At 37.2% G+C, this 23,774-nt stretch overlaps 1 protein-coding gene across 6 annotated transcripts in view; it reads right to left on the bottom strand.

Moving 5' to 3' along the window:
- LOC115209212 (NAD kinase) overlaps window positions 1-23,774 on the bottom strand; it is a 101,358-nt gene that overhangs the window by 23,165 nt on the left and 54,419 nt on the right. For 5 of the 6 annotated variants that reach the window (XR_004998220.1, XM_029777470.2, XM_036501039.1 and 2 more), the window contains 5 exons: window positions 18,714-18,843; window positions 8,477-8,582; window positions 5,701-5,786; window positions 4,568-4,670; window positions 757-851 (listed from right to left, as the gene is read on the bottom strand). Coding sequence is in view for 5 of the 6 variants with exons in the window: in XM_029777470.2 (XP_029633330.1) it covers window positions 757-851; window positions 4,568-4,670; window positions 5,701-5,786; window positions 8,477-8,582; window positions 18,714-18,843 (520 nt within the window). In the remaining variant the exon portion in view is untranslated. Of the gene's footprint in view, window positions 1-756; window positions 852-4,567; window positions 4,671-5,700; window positions 5,787-8,476; window positions 8,583-18,713; window positions 18,844-21,881; window positions 21,908-23,774 lie in introns of those variants that run through there. The other variant, XM_036501040.1, reaches the window with a different exon arrangement.

The following is a 23,774-nucleotide window of genomic DNA, read 5'->3' as shown; positions in this document are numbered from 1 at the left end:
ATCGGTTGTCAAGCGATGTTGGGTGGGGAACAAACACAGACACACAAACACACATATATATACTTCAGTTTCCTGGTCTTACCATTAAAGGCATGAAACTAGGTATTAATATTTTTCGGTCGATAACTGAAGTATTAATGTTCTGGTGTCTGCCCTACATGTATGTTTTGTAGTATTTAATGCATTTTTCATCTGTGGAATAACTGAACACCATGCATCCCAACTTTTGTTAACAGGCACAGGAGTGGCTGTGTGGTAAGTAGCTTGTTTACCAACCACATGGTTCCGGATTCAGTCCCACTGCATCCCAACTTTTGTTAACAGGCACAGGAGTGGCTGTGTGGTAAATAGCTTGCTTACCAACCACATGGTTCCAGGTTCAGTCCCACAGCATGGCACCTTGGGCAAGTGTCTTCAACTATAGCCTCGGGCCAACCAAAGCCTTGTAAGTGGATTTGGTAGACGGAAACTGAAAGAAGCCCATCGTATATATATCTGTGTGTATGTTTGTGTGTCTGTGTTTCTCCCACCAACATCGCTTGACAACCGATGCTGGCGTGCTTGCGTCCCTGTAACTTAGCAGTTCAGCAAAAAGAGACCGATAGAATAAGTACTAGGCTTACAAAGAATAAGTCCTGGGGTCTATTTGCTCGACTAAAGGTGGTGCTCCAGCATGGCCGCAGTCAAATGACTGAAACAAATAAAAGAAAAGAATAAAGAATACAATTTTACATAAAGCAAAAGACAAAATCTTACCAGAATATTCTTCCAGTCACTCTTTTTTGACAGTTCCGTACCAGCTTTACAGACAATACATTCCAGTCGACTTCGAAGTAGTAAAGTAGCGTTACCTTTAGATGAGAACAAATTAGCATTAGTTTACAGTGGATATATCAGAGGGGGCAGTACAAATTGAGAGCAGGCAAACTAGATACCTCACAATAAGTAAGTAGATATTCGTCAGTTTTGATAGTAAATATTCTAGTAGTTCAAATAACAGAACAATCTATTTCTGAAAGGCAGTGTAGGTGGCCGAGTAGATGCAGGTTAAGAAGTTAAGAGTGGTTAAGAAGCTTGCTTTGTAACCATGTGGTTTTGGGTTCAGTCCCACTGTGTGGCACCTTGGGCAAATGTCCTCTACTATAACCCAGAGTGGTTATAAGGTGGCGAGCTGGCATAAATGTTAGCACGCCGGGCGAAATGCTTAGCAGTATTTCATCTGCTGCTACGTTCTGAGTTCAAATTCCACCGAGGTCGACTTTACCTTTCATCCTTTCGGGGTCGATAAATTAAGTACCAGTTACGTACTGGGGTTGATGTAATCGACTTAATCCCTTTGTCTGTCCCCTCTATATTTAGCCCCTTGTGGGCAATAAAGAAATAACTATATCCCAGAGCTAATCAATAACTTGTGAGCAAATTTGAAGACGAGAACTATGAGGAAGCTTATTGCATATATATGTGTGTGTGTGTGTCTTTGTTTCTCCCTCACCAATTGATAACTGGTGTTGGTTTGTTTATGTTCCTGTAACTTAGCTATTTGGCAAAAGAGACCAATAGAATAGTACCAGACTTTAAAAAATATGTACTGGTGTTGATCTATTTGACTAAAACCCTTCAAGGTGGTGCTCCAGCATGGCCAGAGTCCAATGACTCAAACAAATAAAAGATAAAAGAAAAAAGTGTTCCCTTAAGTGAATCTTTAGGAAAAAATCAGTATTCATAGAGTGTGACAAGGTTGGACCGCTGAATTACAGGTACATTCCATCTGAGCGGCTGGGGCAATGGTGAAAAATTGCTTAAAATGTTGTGCATTGTTATCAAACTCGAGACCTAATGATTGCAAAGCACACAGCAGTCTAGAGAGATACATACCTTAACTTACTGACCACCTAAAACACACCACTTATTTACACTCTTTTGTGATTCTTTAAAAATTCCATCACGGAAAAGCTGACACACCTAATTACTAAGTTTTTAAAGGCTGGACTAAACTTGCAACCTTAAACATTACAATGTCAAACCAAAAATAACTAAAACTAGAGATATATCTGCTGACCAAAACACTCCCTCTATCTACCTACATCCTTTTTGAGAATCACTAAAAAAACCCATGACCTGAAGCTGACACACCTAAATATACACAGCTGTTTACAAAGTTCTACATGTATGAATAAACTCTGAACAGTAACATAACCCCAAATTTAATCAATAAAAATTTCTCCACAATACTTTACCAGACATACTTGAAAAAAAAATTATTTTAAGAGTGACTATATAAAGCTAAAATTAACTTAAAGGCATCACAGTATGATGATGACTTAGCTTGCCAAAACTTTGAAGTTACTATCATTCCATCTACTGAGTCCACTCACAAGTGACCTGGGGCTACAATAGACGGCAGTTGCCCAAAGTACCATGCAGTGAGACTGAACCAGAAACCTAGTGGTTGGGAAGTGAACTTCTTAATCATATAGTTATGCCATCACCTATATATAAATATATATATTTCTTTACTACCCACAAGGGGATAAACACAGAGGGGACAAACAAGGACAGACAAACAGATTAAGTCGATTATATCGACCCCAGTGCGCAACTGGTACTTAATTTATCGACCCTGAAAGGATGAAAGGCAAAGTTGAACTCAGCAGAATTTGAACTCAGAACGTAACGGCAGACGAAATACCGCTAAGCATTTCGCCCTGCGTGCTAACATTTCTGCCAGCTTGCTGCCTTTTATATAAATATATATTTCTTGATGGTGTATGCTGGCACACATATGTAATTTTATTCACTTTCTTGCAATCATTTGGAGTAGGTTTCTAGTCTGGGGTTCATTCTGATTGTCTATATTCCCTTCAGCATGTGCCTTTGTTAGAACTCAATATTTCTGACTGTTAATTTACTGGTAATAAATAATATTTCAATTCATAAACATTATTGTTCCTCATTAGTGGCTGTGTGGTAAGTAGCTCGCTTACAAACCACATGGTTCCGGGTTCAGTCCCACTGCGTGGCACCTTGGGCAAGTGTCTTCTACTATAGCCTCGGGCCGACCAAAGCCTTGTGTGTGGATTTGGTAGACGGAAACTGAAAGAAGCCCGTCGTATATATGTGTGTATATATATTATGTATGTGTGTGTGTATGTCTGTGTTTGTCCCCCCAACATTGCTTGACAACCGATGCTGGTGTGTTTATGTCCCTGTAACTTAGCGGTTCGGCAAAAGAGACCGATAGAATAAGTACTAGGCTTACAAAGAATAAGTCCTGGGTCGATTTGCTCGACTAAAGGTGGTGCTCCAGCATGGCCACAGTCAAATGACTGAAACAAGTAAAAGAGTAACTGTCGTTAGGGAGCTGCCTTCTTAATTATTATCATGGTGTTGCTTTCCAGTGGTTAATTTACTGACTACTGTTAATACTGTATCCAGTTTCATTAAATTGATATTCTGTTGTCATATTTCTTTTCGTTATTGTATGCTGTAACTCCAGTTTTTAAAAACTTACACTATGAAAGAAAATGGCCTACTCCTTATTTCAGGTTTGAATGATTAATATTTGAATTCTTGTTTGTTGTAAACATACCAAATCCCATGTCATATTGGGAAGTGGACTCTGTAATGAGTGCAACAGTCAAGTTTTATTACTAGTTAAAGCCTTTCATTCTTGGTTGAAAAGAGGTAGTCATTGTACTAGGACAACTTTCTGCACTCAATGCAAAAACATATGGTGTCCTGCAGGGATCTGTTCTTAGTCCCGTGTTGCTTTTTATGTATATTAAATAGATGCCAACCTGAAGCATGGCTGCTGTGTTAAAATATGCAGATGATATTAAGCAGTATTTTGAAATAGAAAGAATGGATCCTGTATGCTATATCTATATCATAATGGAGAAAGCTGCTTGTTAATTGAATATGTAATAGTTACTAAAAGTACTAAAAGAAAGCAATTATTAAAAGCTTGACCATGTGGAAATTTTTTTATAAATTCATATTTCCAAGAAATTTCCTATAATTTCTATTTCTGAACTTTATTGAATTTTTGAACCTTAATTTTCCACAAATTTAAATATTTGTTGCAGTCACTGCAGAGTACTCCATTTTCATTTGCAAAGTCTCTCACCCTCTATTTCAATGTTTCTGCTCTGGCAGTGATCCCACTCGGATGGAGCTGTTAGCACTCCACTGGCATGGGTACCAGTCATCAAATTTGGTGGTGGTGGTGGTGGTTGTTGTTGTTGTTGCTGCTGCTGCTGCTGTTGTTATTGTTATTATTATTATTAAGGAGGTGAGCTGGCAGAATTGTTAGCACACCAGACAAAATGCTAGGTAGCATTTCCTCTGTCTTCTATGTTCTGTGTTCAAATTGAACTGAGGGTGACTTTGCCTTTTATCCTTTCTGGGTTGATGAAATAAGTACAAAAGCAAAATCTATCTCAATGGGATTTGAACTTGGAATATAACGGGACATCACTAAACAACATAAAGCTTTAACTGCCTGCTCTACAAAATCTGCTAACCATTAGCCTTCACTGAATTATAATAAAAACAACATTCAATATACCTTCTAAAACTTGTGTGATGTCTTCTTTAAATTCCCGAAACTGGAATGGTGCAAGAAATCCAAGAGAGCCAAGATGGAAAGACATTACTGGGGGTACACTTTGCTGTTGAAGAACACATTAAAACACTATAAGAATAAATTCATTACAAATGACTCAACTTATCAAGTTTATAATTTCATATTCAAATAAAGAATTCAGAAAAGCAATAAAATAACATCTAAGCATCTGAAATGCGTTGCTATTAATTAGATTTTTGTGGGAGCTATTCATTGTATTGTTAAGAAGGGGAAATTTTTTTTTTAATAAATGATAAAATGATTAATCTCTGAAGATAGCAAGGGTATTAAAAATTATAACCTCATTAACAGGTTGATAATTCATTTTTGCTACATGGAGTTTCCTGTCATGTATTCTCCATGCAGCTGAAAGACAGTATCAAGGACGCTTTGAGATTGGAAAGAAACTCTTAATAGTGATAGAGTGAATCGGCTACTTCAAGCAAACAAATTATATGCTTTGATTTGTACTTTTTCTCATGTATTCATTGAGAACTTTTTCCCTTCTTTGCATATCCAAATATATATATATAATCATACATATATTCCTAAGATTATAACCTTACAAATAAAGGATTTACTCGGATTTAAGAGTAAATATACATTTTTCTCTTTTTTAATCTTTTATCTCTTATATGGACTGTGTCCGTGTTGGGGCGCCACCTTGATGGGTTTAGTTGAACAAATCAACTCCAGTACTTATTCTGTAAGTTTCTTTTGCCAAACCACAAGGTTAAAGGGACATAAACAAACCAACACTGGTTGCCAAGTGGTGCTGAGGGTTAAACACAAAGACACACACGATGAACTTTCATACACTTTCCATCACTCACAGGGCATCAGTTGGCCTAGGGCTATAGCAAAAGACACTTGCTTTATGTTCCATGAAGTAGGCCTGAACCTGAAACCATGTGGTTGCAAAGCAGGCTTCTTAACCACACAGCCACGTCTGCAGCTATATATGAGAATATATTTACTTTCTAATTTTAAATTACTTTTAACGTTGTTAAAGCTGATATCACTAATGTAAATAAATATAGGGAACGTGTATGTAAGACCTAAAAAAAAGAAAATACCTGGAAAAGAGATGCTGCATACATCAAGGTTCCATCTCCTCCTAAACATATCACAAGATCTATGCGGTCTGTTAGGTCTTCATTATCTGTTTAAGAAAAAAAAAATGGTGTTTAAAATTTAATTTTTGTTTAATATAATTAGTATTGTTTCATCACTGCAAACTGGGTTTAAGGATTCTTTTATGATACAGTCTTGCCATTAATACTTTTTAATCACAAGGACTAAAAAAAAAATAGAGAATAAAATTGGGTTAATTAGCACCATTATTTGACTGATGGCTGGATTGGCATTATTATATTGCAGCAAGCAGACAGAATCATTAGCATACTGGCTGAAATGATTAGCAGCATTTCTTCTGACTCTTTACATTCTGAGTTCAAGTTCTGCTCAGGTCAACTTTGCCTTTCATCCTTTCCGGGTTGATAAAATAAGTACCAGTTGAATGCTGGGGGTTGATGTAATTGACTCATCTCCTCCCCCAAAACTGCTGCTCTTGTGGAAAAATCTGAAACCATTATTATGCTGAAAACTAGCTCCTGTGCCGGTGGCACATAAAAAGCATCTTTCGAGTGTTGGGCCTCACAAAGGCAATGACAAACGACCAAGAGCTTTGGCAATATGCAGTGCTTGAGTAGAAGACCCATTGAGTTAAGTGAGAGCATGGTCATGGCAGCTGGTACGTAAAAGCACCCATTACACTCTCGGAGTGGTTGGCATATTAGGAAGGGCATCCAGCTGTAGAAACCACACCAAATCAGATTGGAGTCTGGTGCAGCTCTTCAGCTTACCAGCCCTGGTTAAACTGTCCAACCCATGCCAGCATGGACAACAGACATTAAATAAAGATAACCCATGCTAGCATGGAAAACGGACGCTAAATGATGATGATGATGATGATGATAATTTCTGACATATATTACAAGGTCACACATTTGGGGGAGGTAGGGTACAGACAATTATATTGACAGTCATGAACTACTACATGCCCAATACTTTATTTTATTGATCCTATAAAGACAAAAGCAAAGTCTAATCCAGCAGCATTTACTACATTAATATATGCTAATTATCTTTAGAATTCCATTTAATTACAGTTATGCTTACTGAACTTACATTATTTCACTTTTAGATTTAATTTCAGAATATGCCAATATGAGGAATCAACTGTGATAATGATCATCATCATCATCATCATCATCATTTAGCGTCCGCGTCTGGCCCCCATGTCGGTGGCATGTAAAAGCACCATCCGTTTGTGCCCGTTGCCAGCCTCGCCTGGCCCCCGTGCCGGTGACACGTAAAAGCACCATCCGTTTCGTGGCCGTTTGCCAGCTCTGTCTGGCCCCCGTGTTGGTGGCACGTAAAAGCACCATCCGTTCGTGTCCGTTGCCAGCCTCGCCTGGCCCCCGTGCCGGTGACACGTAAAAGCACCATCCGTTTGTGGCCGTTTGCCAGCTCTGTCTGGCACCTGTGCAGGTGGCACGTAAAAAGCACCCACTACACTCACGGAGTGGTTGGCGTTAGGAAGGGCATCCAGCCGTAGAAACACTGCCAGATCTGACTGGGCCTGATGAAGCCTTCCAGCTTCACAGACCCCAGTTGAACCGTCCAACCCATGCTAGCATGGAGAACGGACGCTAAATGATGATGATGATGATGATTTCCTACCGCCTTATTATTAATTATACCATCCCCAGTACTTGACAAGGACTTATTTCACTGACCTTGGAAGGCTGAAAGGCAAAGTTGATCTCATCAGGGTTTGAACTCAAAATTTTAAAGGACAATCCAAATACCACTGTTCTGCCATCTACTATCAATTTCTAAGTTTTGGGGGAGGATTTCAGTATCAGTATTTGACTGCTACATTTATATCAACTTCAGAGGGACAAAAAGTGAAGTGGAGTTTGGTGGGAACTGAACTTAGAAAATAAAGGGTGCAATTAAATGCTGCAAGAAACTTTATCTGATGCTCTACAGATCCTGTCACCCACGATTGTGTGATGGTGGTAGATGTCATTTTGCTGATCAAACCAGTTGCTGATACTATCTATCAGCTGTAACTCCTGACAGAAGTGTCATGACTTTTTTGGTGATGGGGTGAGATTTGAACTCAGGATGTATAGAACTAAACTGGAAAGCACAAGATGCCCAACACTAACAATTTTGCCACTCCACTGCCCTAAACTGATAAATTTTTTTATTCGCTCTGCAAAGATGAAAGACAGAGTTGACCTCAACGGGATTTTGATCTCAAGGTTCAGAGAGTTGAAACAGATATCACAAGGCATTCTATCCAACATTCAAACGACCCTGTTGATTTGCTACACCCATATCTCTATATATATAAACGGCAAAATGTCTGCGTGCGTGTCTTTTATACAAATCCACAATTTTTCAGTTAGAGGGCTCGCACTTTCTATGGTCATTGTAAACCGTCCAAGGGTGGTCGTGCACATCTTTACATTTCCTCAGTCACCCTGCAAAGCCATTAAAAAATCAATAGAAGTGACTTTTTTGTGAATTTTCTATCCAAAATCCAATCAAAATGTCCGAAACTTGATACGCCAATTGAATGCCAGCTAGCTGTATGTGATTGATCGGAGATTTGGACAGTACTCGCGTGTATGTGCGCACACATGCAGCTGTATATGCATGCACTAGCACTATGACCCGGCATTGCCGGGTCATAGAGCTAGTAATAAAATACAACCACCAGTTATTTTCACTGTAATTACAAGAAATAAGAAAGACAAGAAAGCAAAAAAAAAGTACCTTGATTGAAAGTTTGTAGATGATTTTTTATGCCGTCATATCGTTCGTCCTTGAAAAATATAGGATTTAAAACCTTTGACTCTACAAACACAGTCAATTTTTTCTCCTGGAAATATAAAAAGAAAATATTCAAATATCAGTAATATTAAATCCTTGTGAGTGGATTTGTAGATGAAAACAGAAAGAAGCCCATCGTATGTGTATGTGTACATGTGTGGTATGTATATGAACGTGAGTGTGCAACTGTTTCTGTCTCCTTATTTTGACACTGTGTAATTGTTGGTAAATGAACATCATTAATTAATTTTCTGCAGAAACATATCTGGAAATATTACCTTACCTGGAAACAAGCAAGAGTTGGCAATAAACAGGGCATTTGGTTGTAGAAAATCTGCCTCATTAAACCCTGTCTGATCAGTGCAAGCATGGAAAAGTGGATGTTAAAATGACAGTGTATTCAATACATTCAGCGTAACTCTTATTCTTACATACTCTGTCCTAATGTAGCCTAAACTTATCTAAAGACAGGGGACAGGCAGAGTTGTTAGAGCATCAGATAAAATTCCAGGAAGTATTTGTTCTGGCTCGCCACACTTTTAGCTAAAATCTCACCAAGGTCTTTGCCTTCCTTTTTTTGAGTGAAGGGTCACTAAATAAAGTACCAGTCCAGAGTGGAAGATTGGCAGAATTTGAATGTTGGACAAGATGATTTTCAACATTTAACCTGGCTCTTGAAGTCTGAGTTCAAATTCTGTTTATCATTGACCTTCAAGATCTGGCTAACGGTGATAGAGCAACACTGTCAGGTGAGTGGTGCATTGGTCAGGGAAAGATTGCAGTTGCATAATGTGCATGAATGTGAACCCAGCACTCTGTATCATTATCATTGTTTTACATGTATTTTCCATGCTGGCATGAGTTGGGCAGGTCAATTCTGCTCTCTTCTGGGGGTCAGAGGACCAAATCTCACTCATAAATTTAATTTCTAGTTTGGTTTTTATGGCTGGATGCCCTTCGTAGCACCAACCACTTTACGGGGTGCTTTTTACATGGCATCAATATTAGAGAGAATGTTATGTGTGACAAAACTGAAAACAGTCCTCACAACCCTACACTTAACAGAGTGTATTGACTGCATTTTATCACGGTAACAGTACCAGTAAGGATAGGTGTGAGAGTGATAGACAGCAAGGGGTCTGAGAGTGAATGATGGATGTCAATACCAAATGACCTATGGTGAGTATAGGTAGAGATACATGGAGATCTGATGAGGTCTCTTAAGTGTATAACTCAAGATGGTGAGAGAGCTAGGGTGATAAAAATGAGAGTAGGAGGGGTGATATGCAGGAGAGAGGGTCACATAAGTCTTCTGGCGTCACTAGTTATACTGCAAGTAATTTATAATTTGTTTGTTCCTTCTCGAGCCATGCTTGGCTCATAAGGGCCGGTTTCCCGGTTTCCTTGGCGTATAGGTTCCCCACCTGGACGGGACACCGGTCCGTTGCAGATGAGCTGCAAGATGCAGGAGGAAGGAGGAGAGAAAGTTGTGGCAAAAGAGTCAGTAGAAGTTCACCATAACCTTCTCCTGGATCCGCATGGAGCTTAGGTGTTTCGCTCATAAACACGCACTCTGAGTTTCGAACCTGCGATCCATCGACCGCGAGTCTGCTGCTCTAACCACTAGGCCAAGTAATGTACAATGAGCTTAAGTGAGATAAATCCTAGGACCGAAATGGTTTTAATTTTTCTGTATTTTACATATATTTTCTTGATACTAATTTTGTCATAACATTTGTGCTTTGTTGTGACAACTTTGATAGGTAAATGCCTCCTAAGAATTTCCTACTTTAAATACTCAGTAGTAAGGTAAGAGTGTGGCCTTTTCGACAGCCAGGCATTCTCAAGTAATAAGGGATTGTGTGCCCTGTTTAATAGTACAACACGCTGGTTGTATGTAATGAGGTCACAATTATTGTAGCTATTTACTCTTTTACTTGTTTCAGTCATTTGACTGTGGCCATGCTGGAGCACCGCCTTTAGTCGAGCAAATCGACCCCAGGACTTATTCTTTGTAAGCCTAGTACTTATTCTATTGGTCTCTTTTGCCGAACAGCAAAGTTACAGCGATGTAAACACACCAACATCAGTCGTCAAGCGATGGGGGGGGGGGCAAACACAGACACACTAACATATACATATACGACGGGCTTCTTTCAGTTCAGTTTCCATTTACCAAGTGTAAAATAATAAATAAGCAGAGAGAGAGAGAGAGAGAGAGAAGAGAGAGAGAGAGAGAGAGAGAGAGGAGAGAGAGAGAGAGAGAGAGAGAGAGAGATGAGATTAATGTTTCCAACACTTTAAAATTTTTTATCACTCTTTGATGAAAAACTAGTCTATGTTGGCATTTGATTTCTCCATAAAACAGAACAACAAATTACATTGGCCTATAGATGTATTGTTGTTTTCTATGGATATAAGGAGATTTCTGGAATAATTACTTTAACCCTTTAACAGTCAGATTACTCTGTCAAATGTAATGCTTAGTAATGCACATAGTTTTCAATTAATCATACATTATCTTGTAGCTTTGTGACTTCAATTATCATCATCATCATCATCGTTTAACGTCTGTTTTCCATGCTAGCATGGGTTGGACGGTTCAACCGGGGTCTAGGAAGCCAGGAGGCTGCACCAGGCTCCAGTCTGATCTGGCAGTGTTTCTACAGCTGGATGCCCTCCCTAATGCCAACCACTTTGTGAGTGTAGTGGGTGCTTTTTACGTGCCACCGACACAGAAGCCAGTCAAGGTGGCGCTGGCATTGGCCACGTTCGGATGGTGCTTTTTTACGTGCTACTGGCACAAGTATCACAACTACTTTTTACATTAACTCTTTTGATACCAACCAGCCTAAGATCATCCCTGTTTTTATGACATTAAACAGGTAAGTTCTGAAGTGTTTATATTTAAATTGTACTCTTCTATAATTTTATGTATGAACTTTTTGTTAAATTATGTTCTAAACACCATCTTAATAAAGGAAAATTTAATTAATTATTTTACTGAACAGCTCTGAATTCTTGATTGTCAAAATTAGTTTATGTGTTTCATTAAAAATATTAGAAATATGGTCACATCCCTCTTTTTCAGGTTCATACAAAAGAAAAGAACCTAAACCAAATGCCTTTTTAATTCTTTGCAGCATTTAAACATATCAAACTTTTCTATGAACACCTCTTATAGACCAACTGTTACCATTTTTTTTATTGAAGTAATTTGATTTTTCAGCTGGATATAAATAACTCATCTGCTGTTTTTTATAGCCGTTGTTTTGAGAGGATTGCAGTTCCAAGGTAAGGGTAGAGGAAACAATAAAAGGAAAAATATAAAAGGACTTGGACATTTCAGTCAAGTGCTGAGTGTAGAGGGAGATGGAGTGTAGGCAGCGAGCTGGCAGAAACGTTAGCACGCTGGGCAAAATGCTTAGTGGTATTTCGTTTGTTGTTATGTTCTGAGTTCAAATTCCGCTGAGGTTGACTTTGCCTTTCATCCTTTCGGGGTCGATAAATTAAGTACCAGTTGCGCACTGGGGTTGATATAATCGACTTAATCCGCTTGTCTGTCCTTGTTTGTCCTCTCTGTGTTTAGCTCCTTGTGGGTAGTAAAGAAATAGGTATTTTGTCTGTTGTTATGTTCTGAGTTCAAATTCCGCTGAGGTTGACTTTGCCTTTCATCCTTTCGGGGTCGATAAATTAAGTACCAGTTACGCACTGGGGTCAATGTAATCGACTTAATCCCTTTGTCTGTCCTTGTTTGTCCCCTCTATATTTAGCCCCTTGTGGGCAATAAAGAAATAAGGAGATAGAGAGAGAGAGAGAGTGGATGAAGGAAATACAAAACAATTTCAGACCTGTCTACACTGTTTGATGATGTTCATTCAGTTGGAGTCAGAAGAGACTATCTACAGTAGTAGCAGGAGGAGGAAAGACTAACTACATTGAGCATGTATAGATGTGAGTGACATACATAGTGTCATTGTTGGTGGTGTGCCCTAGGTCAATTCTGACCAATGATTAAAGGTGTTCTAGCCATGACCATCTCATCTTTTTCCTTCCCAACTTGCTATAATATTGCAAGAACTAGATAATCCAATGTCCCTTTATCCATGTAGGGTGTGATGTGTGTGTGTGTGTGTAAGAGAGAGAGAGAGAGAGAGAGAGAGAGAGAGAGAGAGAGAGAGCTGTTATTTGTAGTATATCAATCACTACACAGAGGTTCCTTCATTGGTTCTCACACATGGAGTGCTTGTGGATTTGATCACATAATTGCAACAGATGTAAACATGATCTAGATTATGTCAGGGTTTCCTGAGTTTTGAGCACACTGTGAGGCATCATAAGCTAATAATTTCTACCATAACTTTGGACCATATCCAACAATGTGAGCGAAACTGGTTTAATAAAAGGCCACATTGAAGTCCATTGGATGGACTCTACTCGTTTTTGGTTAGTAGACTTAACTACCCGGTTGAACTCTATCACCAATTGGCCCTTTCATGCTTTAAGTGGAATCCAACTGCAAATGGCCCAGAATTAATTATAATGCCAGGGCCTTTTTTCTAAGAATGCTGGCCTTCTGGAAATCCCTTCATGTATATGTCCTTTTTGCAGCTGTAGATAGTGCAACAGATTAAAGCTGCACATTAAAGGGATCAACCTCACCTCTTTCAAAGGACATGAATATGGTCATATACTTTAGACAAAATTAATGAGGGGAAAAAAACCATGAAGGAAGTAATAATAACAAAGGAGTAAGTAGACACAGCTAGCTAGTTAATATTCAAGCTGTGTAACAGGATATAAGGAAATAAGATTTTGTGTAGGCATATATTTTTTTAATCTGTTGACACTTTCAAAAGAAGGCACAGCCTTACATCAACTAGTTTTCACAGAAAAAAAATTGCTAAAGGAAATATCAAAAAGACTGTCTTCGTGATTTACAACATGCATGTGTACATACAGGTGTGAGCAGACAAGTGTAGCTGATGGTTTATAATTGTTAATCAATGATTTATGAGCATGGAGGTATTGAGCAACACTGCTGTATTTTTTGACTTTAAGATTAGAATCTTTAATATCTTAGCATCTGTTACAATAACACACACACACACTACTTACTGGCACTCTGTTGGTTACGATGATGAGGGTTCCAGTTGATCTGATCAATGGAAAAGCCAGCTAGTGAAATTAATGTGCAAAATGGCTGAGCACTCCCCAGACACATGTACCCTTAACATAGCTCTCATGGAGATTCAGCATGACACAGAGAAATGTTACAAGGCTGGTCCTTTTGCCGGCTGAGTGGACTGGAGCAATGAAAGATAAAGTGTCTTGCGCAAGGACACAATGTGCTGCTGGGAATTGAACTCACAACCTTATGTTTGTGAGCCAAATACCCTAACCACTAAACCATGTGCCCTCACACACACACACACAGTGACAGACAGGCAGGTAATGTTTGTTTTTATGTAGTCATAATAAAATCAATAAAACGAAGATTATTCAATATTTTTTGTAGAACACATATTTATATTTTTTACAAGACTGGCGATAATTGATTTTCAAGCCTTATTGGGGTCTCATCAGGTATCTATATATATATATTTGTGCATCTATAACTATCTATCTATCTATCCAGCTATCTATCTTTGTATATATATATTTACATGTATGTGTGTGGGTGGGTGGGTGGTACTAAAATAACGAGAAAATCAAGTAGTTTTGTATAAACAAACACATAGCTATGTAGTCAAGAAGCTCACTGTATGAATACATAATTCCAGGTTCAATCCTGGGTCAGATGTTGTTTATCATAGTTTTGGGTTGACTGACACCTTGCAAGGGGAATTTGGTAAAGTGAAATTGTGCAAAAGCCTATCTCACACTCACATATACACATCATTTTACACACTCCCCTGACTACAGACTAAACTATAAAGAAAAGTTAAAAACAAAAATTAGATTAATAATTTTGACTTAAATCTTAATTATAAAAAAAAATTATGAAACCATTATTCTATGCTAATTTAGTTAATTTTATCAAGCTCCCTTTTCAGTTTGTAAGAGAGAAATTTAAATGTAAAAAAATGTTTTAAAAGAAATTTAAAGTGGCTCTGTGATAACTGTAAACCTAGTTTTGGGCCACCCTGTATATATATATATATGTGTGTGCGTGTTTAGTTTTATATATATATATATATATATATATATATATATATATATCATCGTCAAAGTGGACGTTAAATGACGATGATATATATATAAATATATATATATATATATATAAATATATATATATAAATATATATATAAAACTAAACACGCACACATATACACAAAAAGAAAAATAAATACATTCAAACACATGTACAAACAGAATAAAAATGCATGCATGAAAGCACATGGAAATGTGCTTACTTGTCAAAAACATATAACTTTTCATTGGACTCACTATGTATGACTAAAAGACTTGAGGCTATATTAGAAGACACTTGTCAAAGATACCAGGCATTGGGATTGAAGACCAAACTATGTGGCTGCGGGGCAAGCTTTATAACCACAGCCTGTGCCTATTTATTGAATCATCATCATCATTCAAAGTCCACTTTTCTACAGGTCAGATGAAACTTGTTGAAGCAGATTTTCTTATGGCTGGATGCTCTTCCTGTTGCCAGCCCTCACCTGTTTCCAAGTACGGTAATATTTATATCCACGTAACCAGACATGTTTTTCACGGAAGACTGGAATTGAAGAACCTTGCTTGTATGACAATGATGCTCATTTACAGCCATCATGTGATGCCTGGACAAAGGCACACATAAACATACACACACTATAAATATATGTATATATATGTATGTATATAAATATATCTACACATACATACATACATATACACATATATATTGAAAGAGAGAGAGAGATAATAGGTGACAGTTGGGTATGCTCAGTATAGAAAACACATAATTTTACTCTAAATGATATGGAAAAGATATGCATGTGTATATTATATATATATATATATATATATATATGTGTGTGTGTGTGTGTATATGTATATATATATATATACTTGGAAATGGATGCATGGCATTCAATCAAATAATATAAATAATACTCTTGGAGTGGTTGGCGTTAGGATGGGCATCCAGCTGTAGAAACTCTGCCAGATCAAGATTGGAGCCTGGTGCAGCCATCTGGTTCGCCAGTCCTCAGTCAAATTGTCCAACCCATTCTAGCATGGAAAGTGGACGTTAAACGATGATGATTATATATATATATATATATATATATATATATATATATATATATATATATATATGGGTACAGGACATCACCAACAGTAAACAACATGAAATACAAAAACAAATTAATTCAATACGCTAACAACGAGAGAAACAAATGGAAAACAGGACAAGTAACATAAAGAACGACCCCTCATCAATCGTCCGCTGTCTATCTACACCTCATTTCGAGCACTGAATGACAATATGAGTCTTTGAAGACAGTTGCTCCCATAAGTACCAAAATAAAATTTGAGATTTATGGAGGGTCAAAGTTGGGAACAAAAACAGGTCAGTGGAGACATACAAGGAAACCGAACGAAAACAAACATCTTAGGCTGGTATGTATATATACATACACAACAAATTTTCAGTTTCTATGTACCAAATCCACTCACAAGGTGTGGTTATCCCAGGACTATAGAAGACCCTTGCACAAGCTGCCATGCTGTGAGACTAAATAAAAGTATATTATGTAATAATTGATTACTTCTTCTAAAAAAGGAAACACTATAAGTAGCTCAGAGAAACTACTGCTATTTGTTTATAACTAGCTGGACCTGTGAAAAATTCACGGAAAACATAAAAAATGTAAGCATCTGTAAACTGTACTGATGCCATGTTTGCATATTATGACCATCTGTCTTTATGTTCTGAGTTCAAATTCTACCGAGGTCGACTTTACCTTACATCCTTTCAGGGTCGATAAATTAAGTACCAATTGTGTACTGGGGTCGATCTTATCAACTGGCCCCCCGCCCCACAAAAATTTCAGGCCTAGAAAAGTATATAGTGAGTTACAGAATATAGAAAGTAATGTAACACCAAAGACTATACAATCCAACCAAAATATCTCAGTCACACAAATGTAAACGGAATTACTATTTAACCTTAAAATACATCGTATATATTCAAAGGACCTTCTTGGTTTAGTGGTACGGAATGTTTTTCTGATATTCTTTTATTCTTTAAGTTATTTGATGGTGGCCATGCTGGAGCACCACCCTTTAGTCGAAGAAATTGACCTCTGGACTTATTCCCTGTAAGCCTGGTGCTTACTCTATCAGTCTCTTCTGCTGAACAGCTAAATTACAGGGACGCAAACACACCAACATCAGTTGTCAAGCAATGGTGGTGTGACAAATAGACACAAACACACATACATACATATACATATATATATATATACGATGGCCTTGGAGGTAGCAGTGATGCCGGCTGGTGCGATTTTGTGGTTTGTTGGTATGTTGATCTTAAAGGTGTAATGTGGATGCGTAATGATGGAGCAGCTGGTGTGGTGGTGATGCTAACTGGTGCGGTGGTCTTCCTCACAGTACTTCATGGTAGACAATATTTTGTGTGTTTTTGGCTTTGACTGTTATCCCAATTGAGTGTCATAACTCCTACTTTGATATAGCTCATGCTCTTGAAAATACGACATATAATTGGCCATAAGAAAAAACCGGTCGAGGCAAACGTATTCCAACTTTTTCAAATGTTTGCCCTTGAGCCTTATTGTTATTGAATATGCAAGTTGAAGTGGAAACTGAAGTCTGTTTAGTGTGAATGGAATATTTGCATCACTTGGGCTAAATTTAATTCTGGGAATTAGAAATGTACGACCTCTGTTGGAGCCCGTTACAAATAATGCCTCTACACAATGTTCATGAAGTCTTTGCACTTTCATGCAAGTTCCATTACATAATCCCTGACTGATGGAAAGATTTCTTAGTAGCATTACAATAGCTCCTACTTTTAAGTTGAGGCGATGAGTGAGTGAGTTTATGAATTCAAATGGATAGTTCTGAACCTCCTCTTCATTATTGCAGGACACTGAATCTGTGCCTAAATACGTTTTAAGTGCCCCTGGTATGATATTAAGAACTTTTACATTTATTGCAAGACAGTCAGAATTTTTAGGAGATAAAATTACTCATTTTTCCATTTCTTCTGGCATGCAGTTGTTGAAAATTTCTGGGTACAAATGTACAAATTGAAATGCAAAATAATGAAATAATAAATGGATTTATGAATGAAAGTTTGGTAATTGTGGTTATTTCGATCACATAACACTTATTATTGCAAACATGTTTTAACTAACCTATACTATACACACACACACAAATACATTCATATGTCTCGAGTTGTAGATGTAATTCAAAGGCGCCAGCCTTGTCATATTCTGTGTGAGGCTGAATCTCCTTGAGAACTACGTTAATGTTATGCATGTCTATGGAGTACTCAGCCATTTGTCAGTTAATTTTATCCTCGTGTGGTATTGAAAAGTGAAATTGACAGCCAATATTTTCTGTGTCCTATGTATGAACTTTTCTTTGGATTTATGTATCTACCGTCTCTCACTTCCTTTGTGTTCCTCTTCTTTCCCACTTTTGATTTAACAATGTGTGTATGTATGTATCTATGTATCTGCTTCTGTTGCAATGTGATAAACATTTAAAAACACAAAATGAACCCTGTCACCACTCACTGTCTCTTTCACTCTCTTTCTCTCTTACGTCCTCTCTGAAACATTTAAAAACATAAAACAAACACCACTCAGTCTCTTTCACTCTCTCTCTCTCTCTTACTTCCTCTCTGTCCACCTCTCTCTTGCTTTGCCACTCCTTTGAAGTGTGACGCATGCAGCAGGTACGTACAAAAACAAAAATTTAGCATATTAATACTATTGATGATGATGATGATAGCGAGACAGGTGGGTGTGAACCTGGCTATTATTAAATTGGAGTTTTTGTTATTTTTGTCATTGTTAAGCAATCACAGACTAAAAGATTATTGATAACAGGATGAGATTAGACTGGCTTATTTTCAAACTGGGTATCCTTCATGAATATCACCAAGTGGCATAACAGTGGAAACAGCAAATATAACATACTTACATAAGTAAGCCAGAAGAGAACCTCAATAAATGGTTCAAACATATTGTCACCAAATGACTTTTTAAGCACCAGAACTGTTTCTGGAGGTTCTGACCATTTTAGTTTCTGTCCTGTTTGTTCCGGAATTGTTCTGAAAAAAAAAAAAAAAAATTAAACCATAAAATCAGAAACATTGATAGAGCACAGTGCGAAATTAATATAAAAGGGTTTGGAGTGGAATATTAATAAGAATTTAACGACTTGGTCATGAATTCATAGTGTCTATATATATATTGCAATATAAAACTAATATTAACCCTTTCATTACCAACCAGGCTGAAACTGGCCCTGGCTCTGAGTACAAATGTCTTGTTTTCATAAGTTTTCAATTAAAATCTTCCACCAAACCTTAGTCACAATTTATGTTCCTAACACTAGCTCAATGATAACTAAGTTATTTTACTAAATTCTTTGTTATATTTAAAGTAATTGAAAGAAACAAAGAGCATCTCAAAATAAATTCAGTAACAAAAGGGTTAATGTACACATATGTTTTATGATTAATATTTACAGCATAGTGATATAAGTTCAATCACAATAGAGACCACATGTTATATGATTAGTGTTACAAGAGCAATTGCAATATAGATCATATAAATGTTATATTAGTGTCCAGTTTTGATAGTAAATGCAGTTGAACGACTAATGTTTATTTATTCTTACTGAAAGAAATAGTCAGAAGACAAGACATTCATATTTAAGTGACAGGTAGGATTAAGAAAAATGTTGGTTTGTACTTAGGGAAGAAACAACAGCTGTTAGTTTGTAGGAGGGTGTATTGAACAACCTGTTCATAGGTTGCCAGATCAAATCCACTTCAGGTACTTTGTTATACTTCTCTGGGACAGAGTACTGTCAACATCAGCTCAATTAATTTAGTTTTCTACAGGGGAATAGGAATGAGGTCATCTGGAAATGTGATGTGACTTGCAGTAAACCAGGCCTCCTATTCAAGGGATGATTAATCTTTTATCCACCGAACTATGAAACCCTAGAGGTAAGCATTTACTCTTAAAAGTGCATAAGGCTTATGAGTTTATGAAGCATTGGGGGAAAGATAGATAGATAGAAAGAGAGAAAGAGAATGTGTGTGTGTGTGTGTATGTGTGCGCATGCGTGTGTATGTGTTTCCAGACTATGAGTTAATGGAGTTTTACTTATAACTTGTAAATGTTGTTAACAGCTGATCTTTGACATTCTGCTGGAGTATTGAATGTTTGTTCCTGAGGGTGTTACTGAAACTGTCAAATAAAATGTTGATATCTCCGCGTGGAAACACTCCAAAGCTGTAACAGTTTAAACAAACATTATTTCTTGCTTTTGTTCTACAGTCAGAGATATTTGCAGTAAATAAACAAAAACATATGAATTGCTCACATAAAAGTAGGCAGGGAACATTTGTATCAAATTGAAGACAAATAATAACTATATAATTTAGAACTGCATATATTTGTTGTTGATTAAATTTAGCCCTGATCAAGCAGACTTATGGTCTAAGATCTTCCTGCTATGACAGCTTCATCTTATATTTAAACATTGATGTTTTTATTTTTTACTTGTTCCAGTCTTTGGACTGTTGCTATGCTGAGACACCACCATGAAGGGTTTTAGTTGAATGGTCCTTATTCTATCAGTCTCTTATGCTGTAGTATTTTGTCTGGTGTGCTAACAATTCTACCATCTCATCACCTTTATAACTATAATCATTAAAACAAATGAAAAAAATATCAAGTTTATATTAGCTTTATCATTGTTGATGTGATCATTGTTGTGTGACCAGAAGTGAGTCACTACTGTTCTAGCAGATGCTAGATCAAAAATGTTTCAGCTATGACCATCCCAACATTTTCCCTAGGTACAATGTACCCAAGATCATTATTATCTAATGTGTTTTCCTAAAAGACAAAAATATATCACTCGTGACAATCTTTTGTTTTCTTTCTAAGTATATCTAGGCCCACATTATCTATAGTGTCATTCTTTTCAAAGGTGGTAGTCATCTGAAAAACCAAACTGTCATGTCTTTCTTCAAAACACATAACTCTGAATTACATGATTAAATATGTCCTGCTTTTATGAGTGAGATCTAGAAATTATTACTAGTAGATCAAGCAACCACATGAGGGTCCCTCACTGGTTTGACATCATTGTCATTGTTTAATTGTGTATGTGACAAAGCTAGTATGAACCAAACTGACTTGTGATACAATACATCATCATAGGACATATGTGAAGTCAGTGTCATCTCAAGCAACAAATATTTACCGATGGCACCACACCATGGTTGCTCGGATAACTAGAAGTAAAAGAATAATGAAATAATTAGTGTGCAATCATGATAACAATAATCATAATCATTATTTACATTCGACGGATATTTGCCCTCATCTGTCTAATGTAAATAATGTACATAATTCCTCATCTCTTAAATATAGCACTGAATAATAATCATAATAATAATTTTTTCTGCATTAGGCAAAAAACCTGAAATTTTGATGGGAGTGTGGGGAACAATTAACTTTTGTATTTGACAGGTACCTCATTTATCAACTCCAAAAATTATGAAAAGCAAAGTCGTCGACTTCAGCAGGATTTGAATTCAGACATTTTGCCTAACACTTATGATTCTTGCAGTTTCCCAATTTAACTGTGCTCAAAAGATGCAGGCATGGATCTGTGGTTAAGAAGCTCACTTTGCAACCAAGTGGTTTCATATTCAGTCCCAATGTGTTGCACATTGGATAAAATGCCTTCTACTATATAGCCCTGGGCTTAGCTATGTATTATGAGTGAATCTGGTACATGGAAACCATATGTCTTTGTGTGTGTGTGTGTGTGTGTCAACCACTGGACAGCCAATGTTGGTTTGTTTACATCCCTGTAGGTGCATCAGGAAAAGAAACCAAGAGAATAGGTATCAGATTTAAAAATAAGTACCAGAGTTGATTTATTTGACTAAACCCTTCAAGGTGATGCCCCATTAGGGCTGCAGTCCAATGACTGAAACAAGTGATATTTAAAAAGTAACAGACAGAGACGGGTTTGTGCTCACAATTCTGCCGGCTTGCAGCTAATAATTATCATCATCATCGAATTTGGGGTTTTTTGAGAAAATAAACAACATCTTACCGTAAATACATATTTGCTTGCTTGCAGAAGACACTCTAGTGGTGTTTGCAGACCGAGAAATGTGCAGACAAAGACGTAGAGGTACACATTCAATGAAACAGAAAGAGAGAGTGGGGGCACCACAAGGAAAGTGACAACATAGACATAGACACAGAAACCAAGCAATAAAACACCAGGAAATAAAAAACTTGTTTTTTTAGCCAATGAATTAGATGCAACGGGATTTCCTGAATGTATTTATTTTTGATCTGAAATATTAGCAAGGCACACCTAGCATTATAGGAGAATTTACAAACAGATAAAAGGATCTGCAACTAAGAGGAAATTAAGTTTAAAACAAACACTGACTGTGTTAATATCGTCTGTGGCTCTTTACAGTCTCGGTTCAAATTCCTCTTGTGTCAATTTTGCCTTCCATCCTTCCAGGGTTAATAAAATAAATTCCAGTCAAGTACAGGAGTTGTATTATAAAATGCCCCCTTCCTCAAAATGCATGATCTTGTACCTAAATTAGAAATTATAATGTTATTGTGTAATCACGGAGGTGTGAGTTTGAGTCTCATAGCCGGCTGGCAACACTTTTTTCTGCAAAATAGGGGTAGCTTATTCTCTTCAGGCTATATTATTAGCATTATCCTGTGTTTGAGAATTTAAAACCACTTCTTTAACTTTCTAAGACATCTCAACGCTTCTAAAGCAAACTTCATTTGTTTGTTTACGCCATTTGGGCATGGCCGCTTCCAGTGGCATGTAAAAGCACCCACTACACTCTTGGAGTGGTTGGCGTTAGGAAGGGCATCCAGCTGTAGAAACTCTGCCAGATCAGACTGGAGTCTGGTTCGCCAGACCTCAGTCAAATCATCCAACCCATGCTAGCATGGAAAGCAAACGTTAAATGATGATGATGATTACTGTTGTTGTTGTTGTTGTTGTAAAGGCGGCAAGCTGGCAAAACCATTAGTACACTGGACAAAATGCTTCATAGCATTTTGTCATTACATTCCAAGTTCAAATCCTGCCAAGGTTGACTTTGCCTTCCATCCTTTTGGATTAGTATCAGTGGAGTACTGGAGACAATGTAATCAACTTAATCCCTCTTCTCAAGGATTATTATTATCATTAAGGTAGCAAGCTGACAGAATCATTAGTATTTAACTGTAGTTCTTCCATTTCTTTATGTTCTGAGCTCAAATCTTGCCAAGGTCAGCTTTGCCTTTCATCCTTTCGGGGTCAATTAAATAAAGTGCCAATCAAGCACTGGGTTTAATGAAATTGATTAACCCCACTCCTAAAATTGTTGGTCTCATTTCAAAATTTGAAACCATTATTATTATTATTATCATCATTAAATTTGTTTTCAGGTAGTAGATTGGCAGAATTGTTAGAGCTTAGAGTACATAGTTATAGCCCTTTATACTCTGAAAGCAAATCTTGTTGAGGTTAACAAAGTTTTACATCCTTCTATACATTAGACATAGATTTCACGAAGTGGGTATAGACACAACTGTCTTCACATGACGTACTTCAAATTACTCCACTAAACACGACATTCCAATAAGTACAAGATCTCAATGACTTCCTACAACTTCCACAAACTCTCAACGACTCCCATGACTTCGATGAACTCTCAACAATTCCTATGACTTCCATGAACTCTCAACCAATATGCTATTCTTTATAAGAGTTTGGTTAGTCCATTCTTCCACTCCCACAGGGGTGTCAATAACTCTTGCCACAACATTTCTTTGAGATTTACTCCCTAGGGAAGTTTAATATCTCGTCCATTTAGGCACTACTTTCAACCATTCTGTTTGTTTCCTCTTTCTTGTGCTGCTACGTTAAGTTCAAGGCATTGGAATATCAAAGGTGTCATAGAGCACTTCCACAGGTATC

This window comes from Octopus sinensis, linkage group LG3 (genome assembly GCF_006345805.1).
Source record: "Octopus sinensis linkage group LG3, ASM634580v1, whole genome shotgun sequence".
Lineage (NCBI taxonomy): Eukaryota > Metazoa > Mollusca > Cephalopoda > Octopoda > Octopodidae > Octopus > Octopus sinensis.
This window is presented reverse-complemented; position numbering and strand designations above follow the sequence as displayed.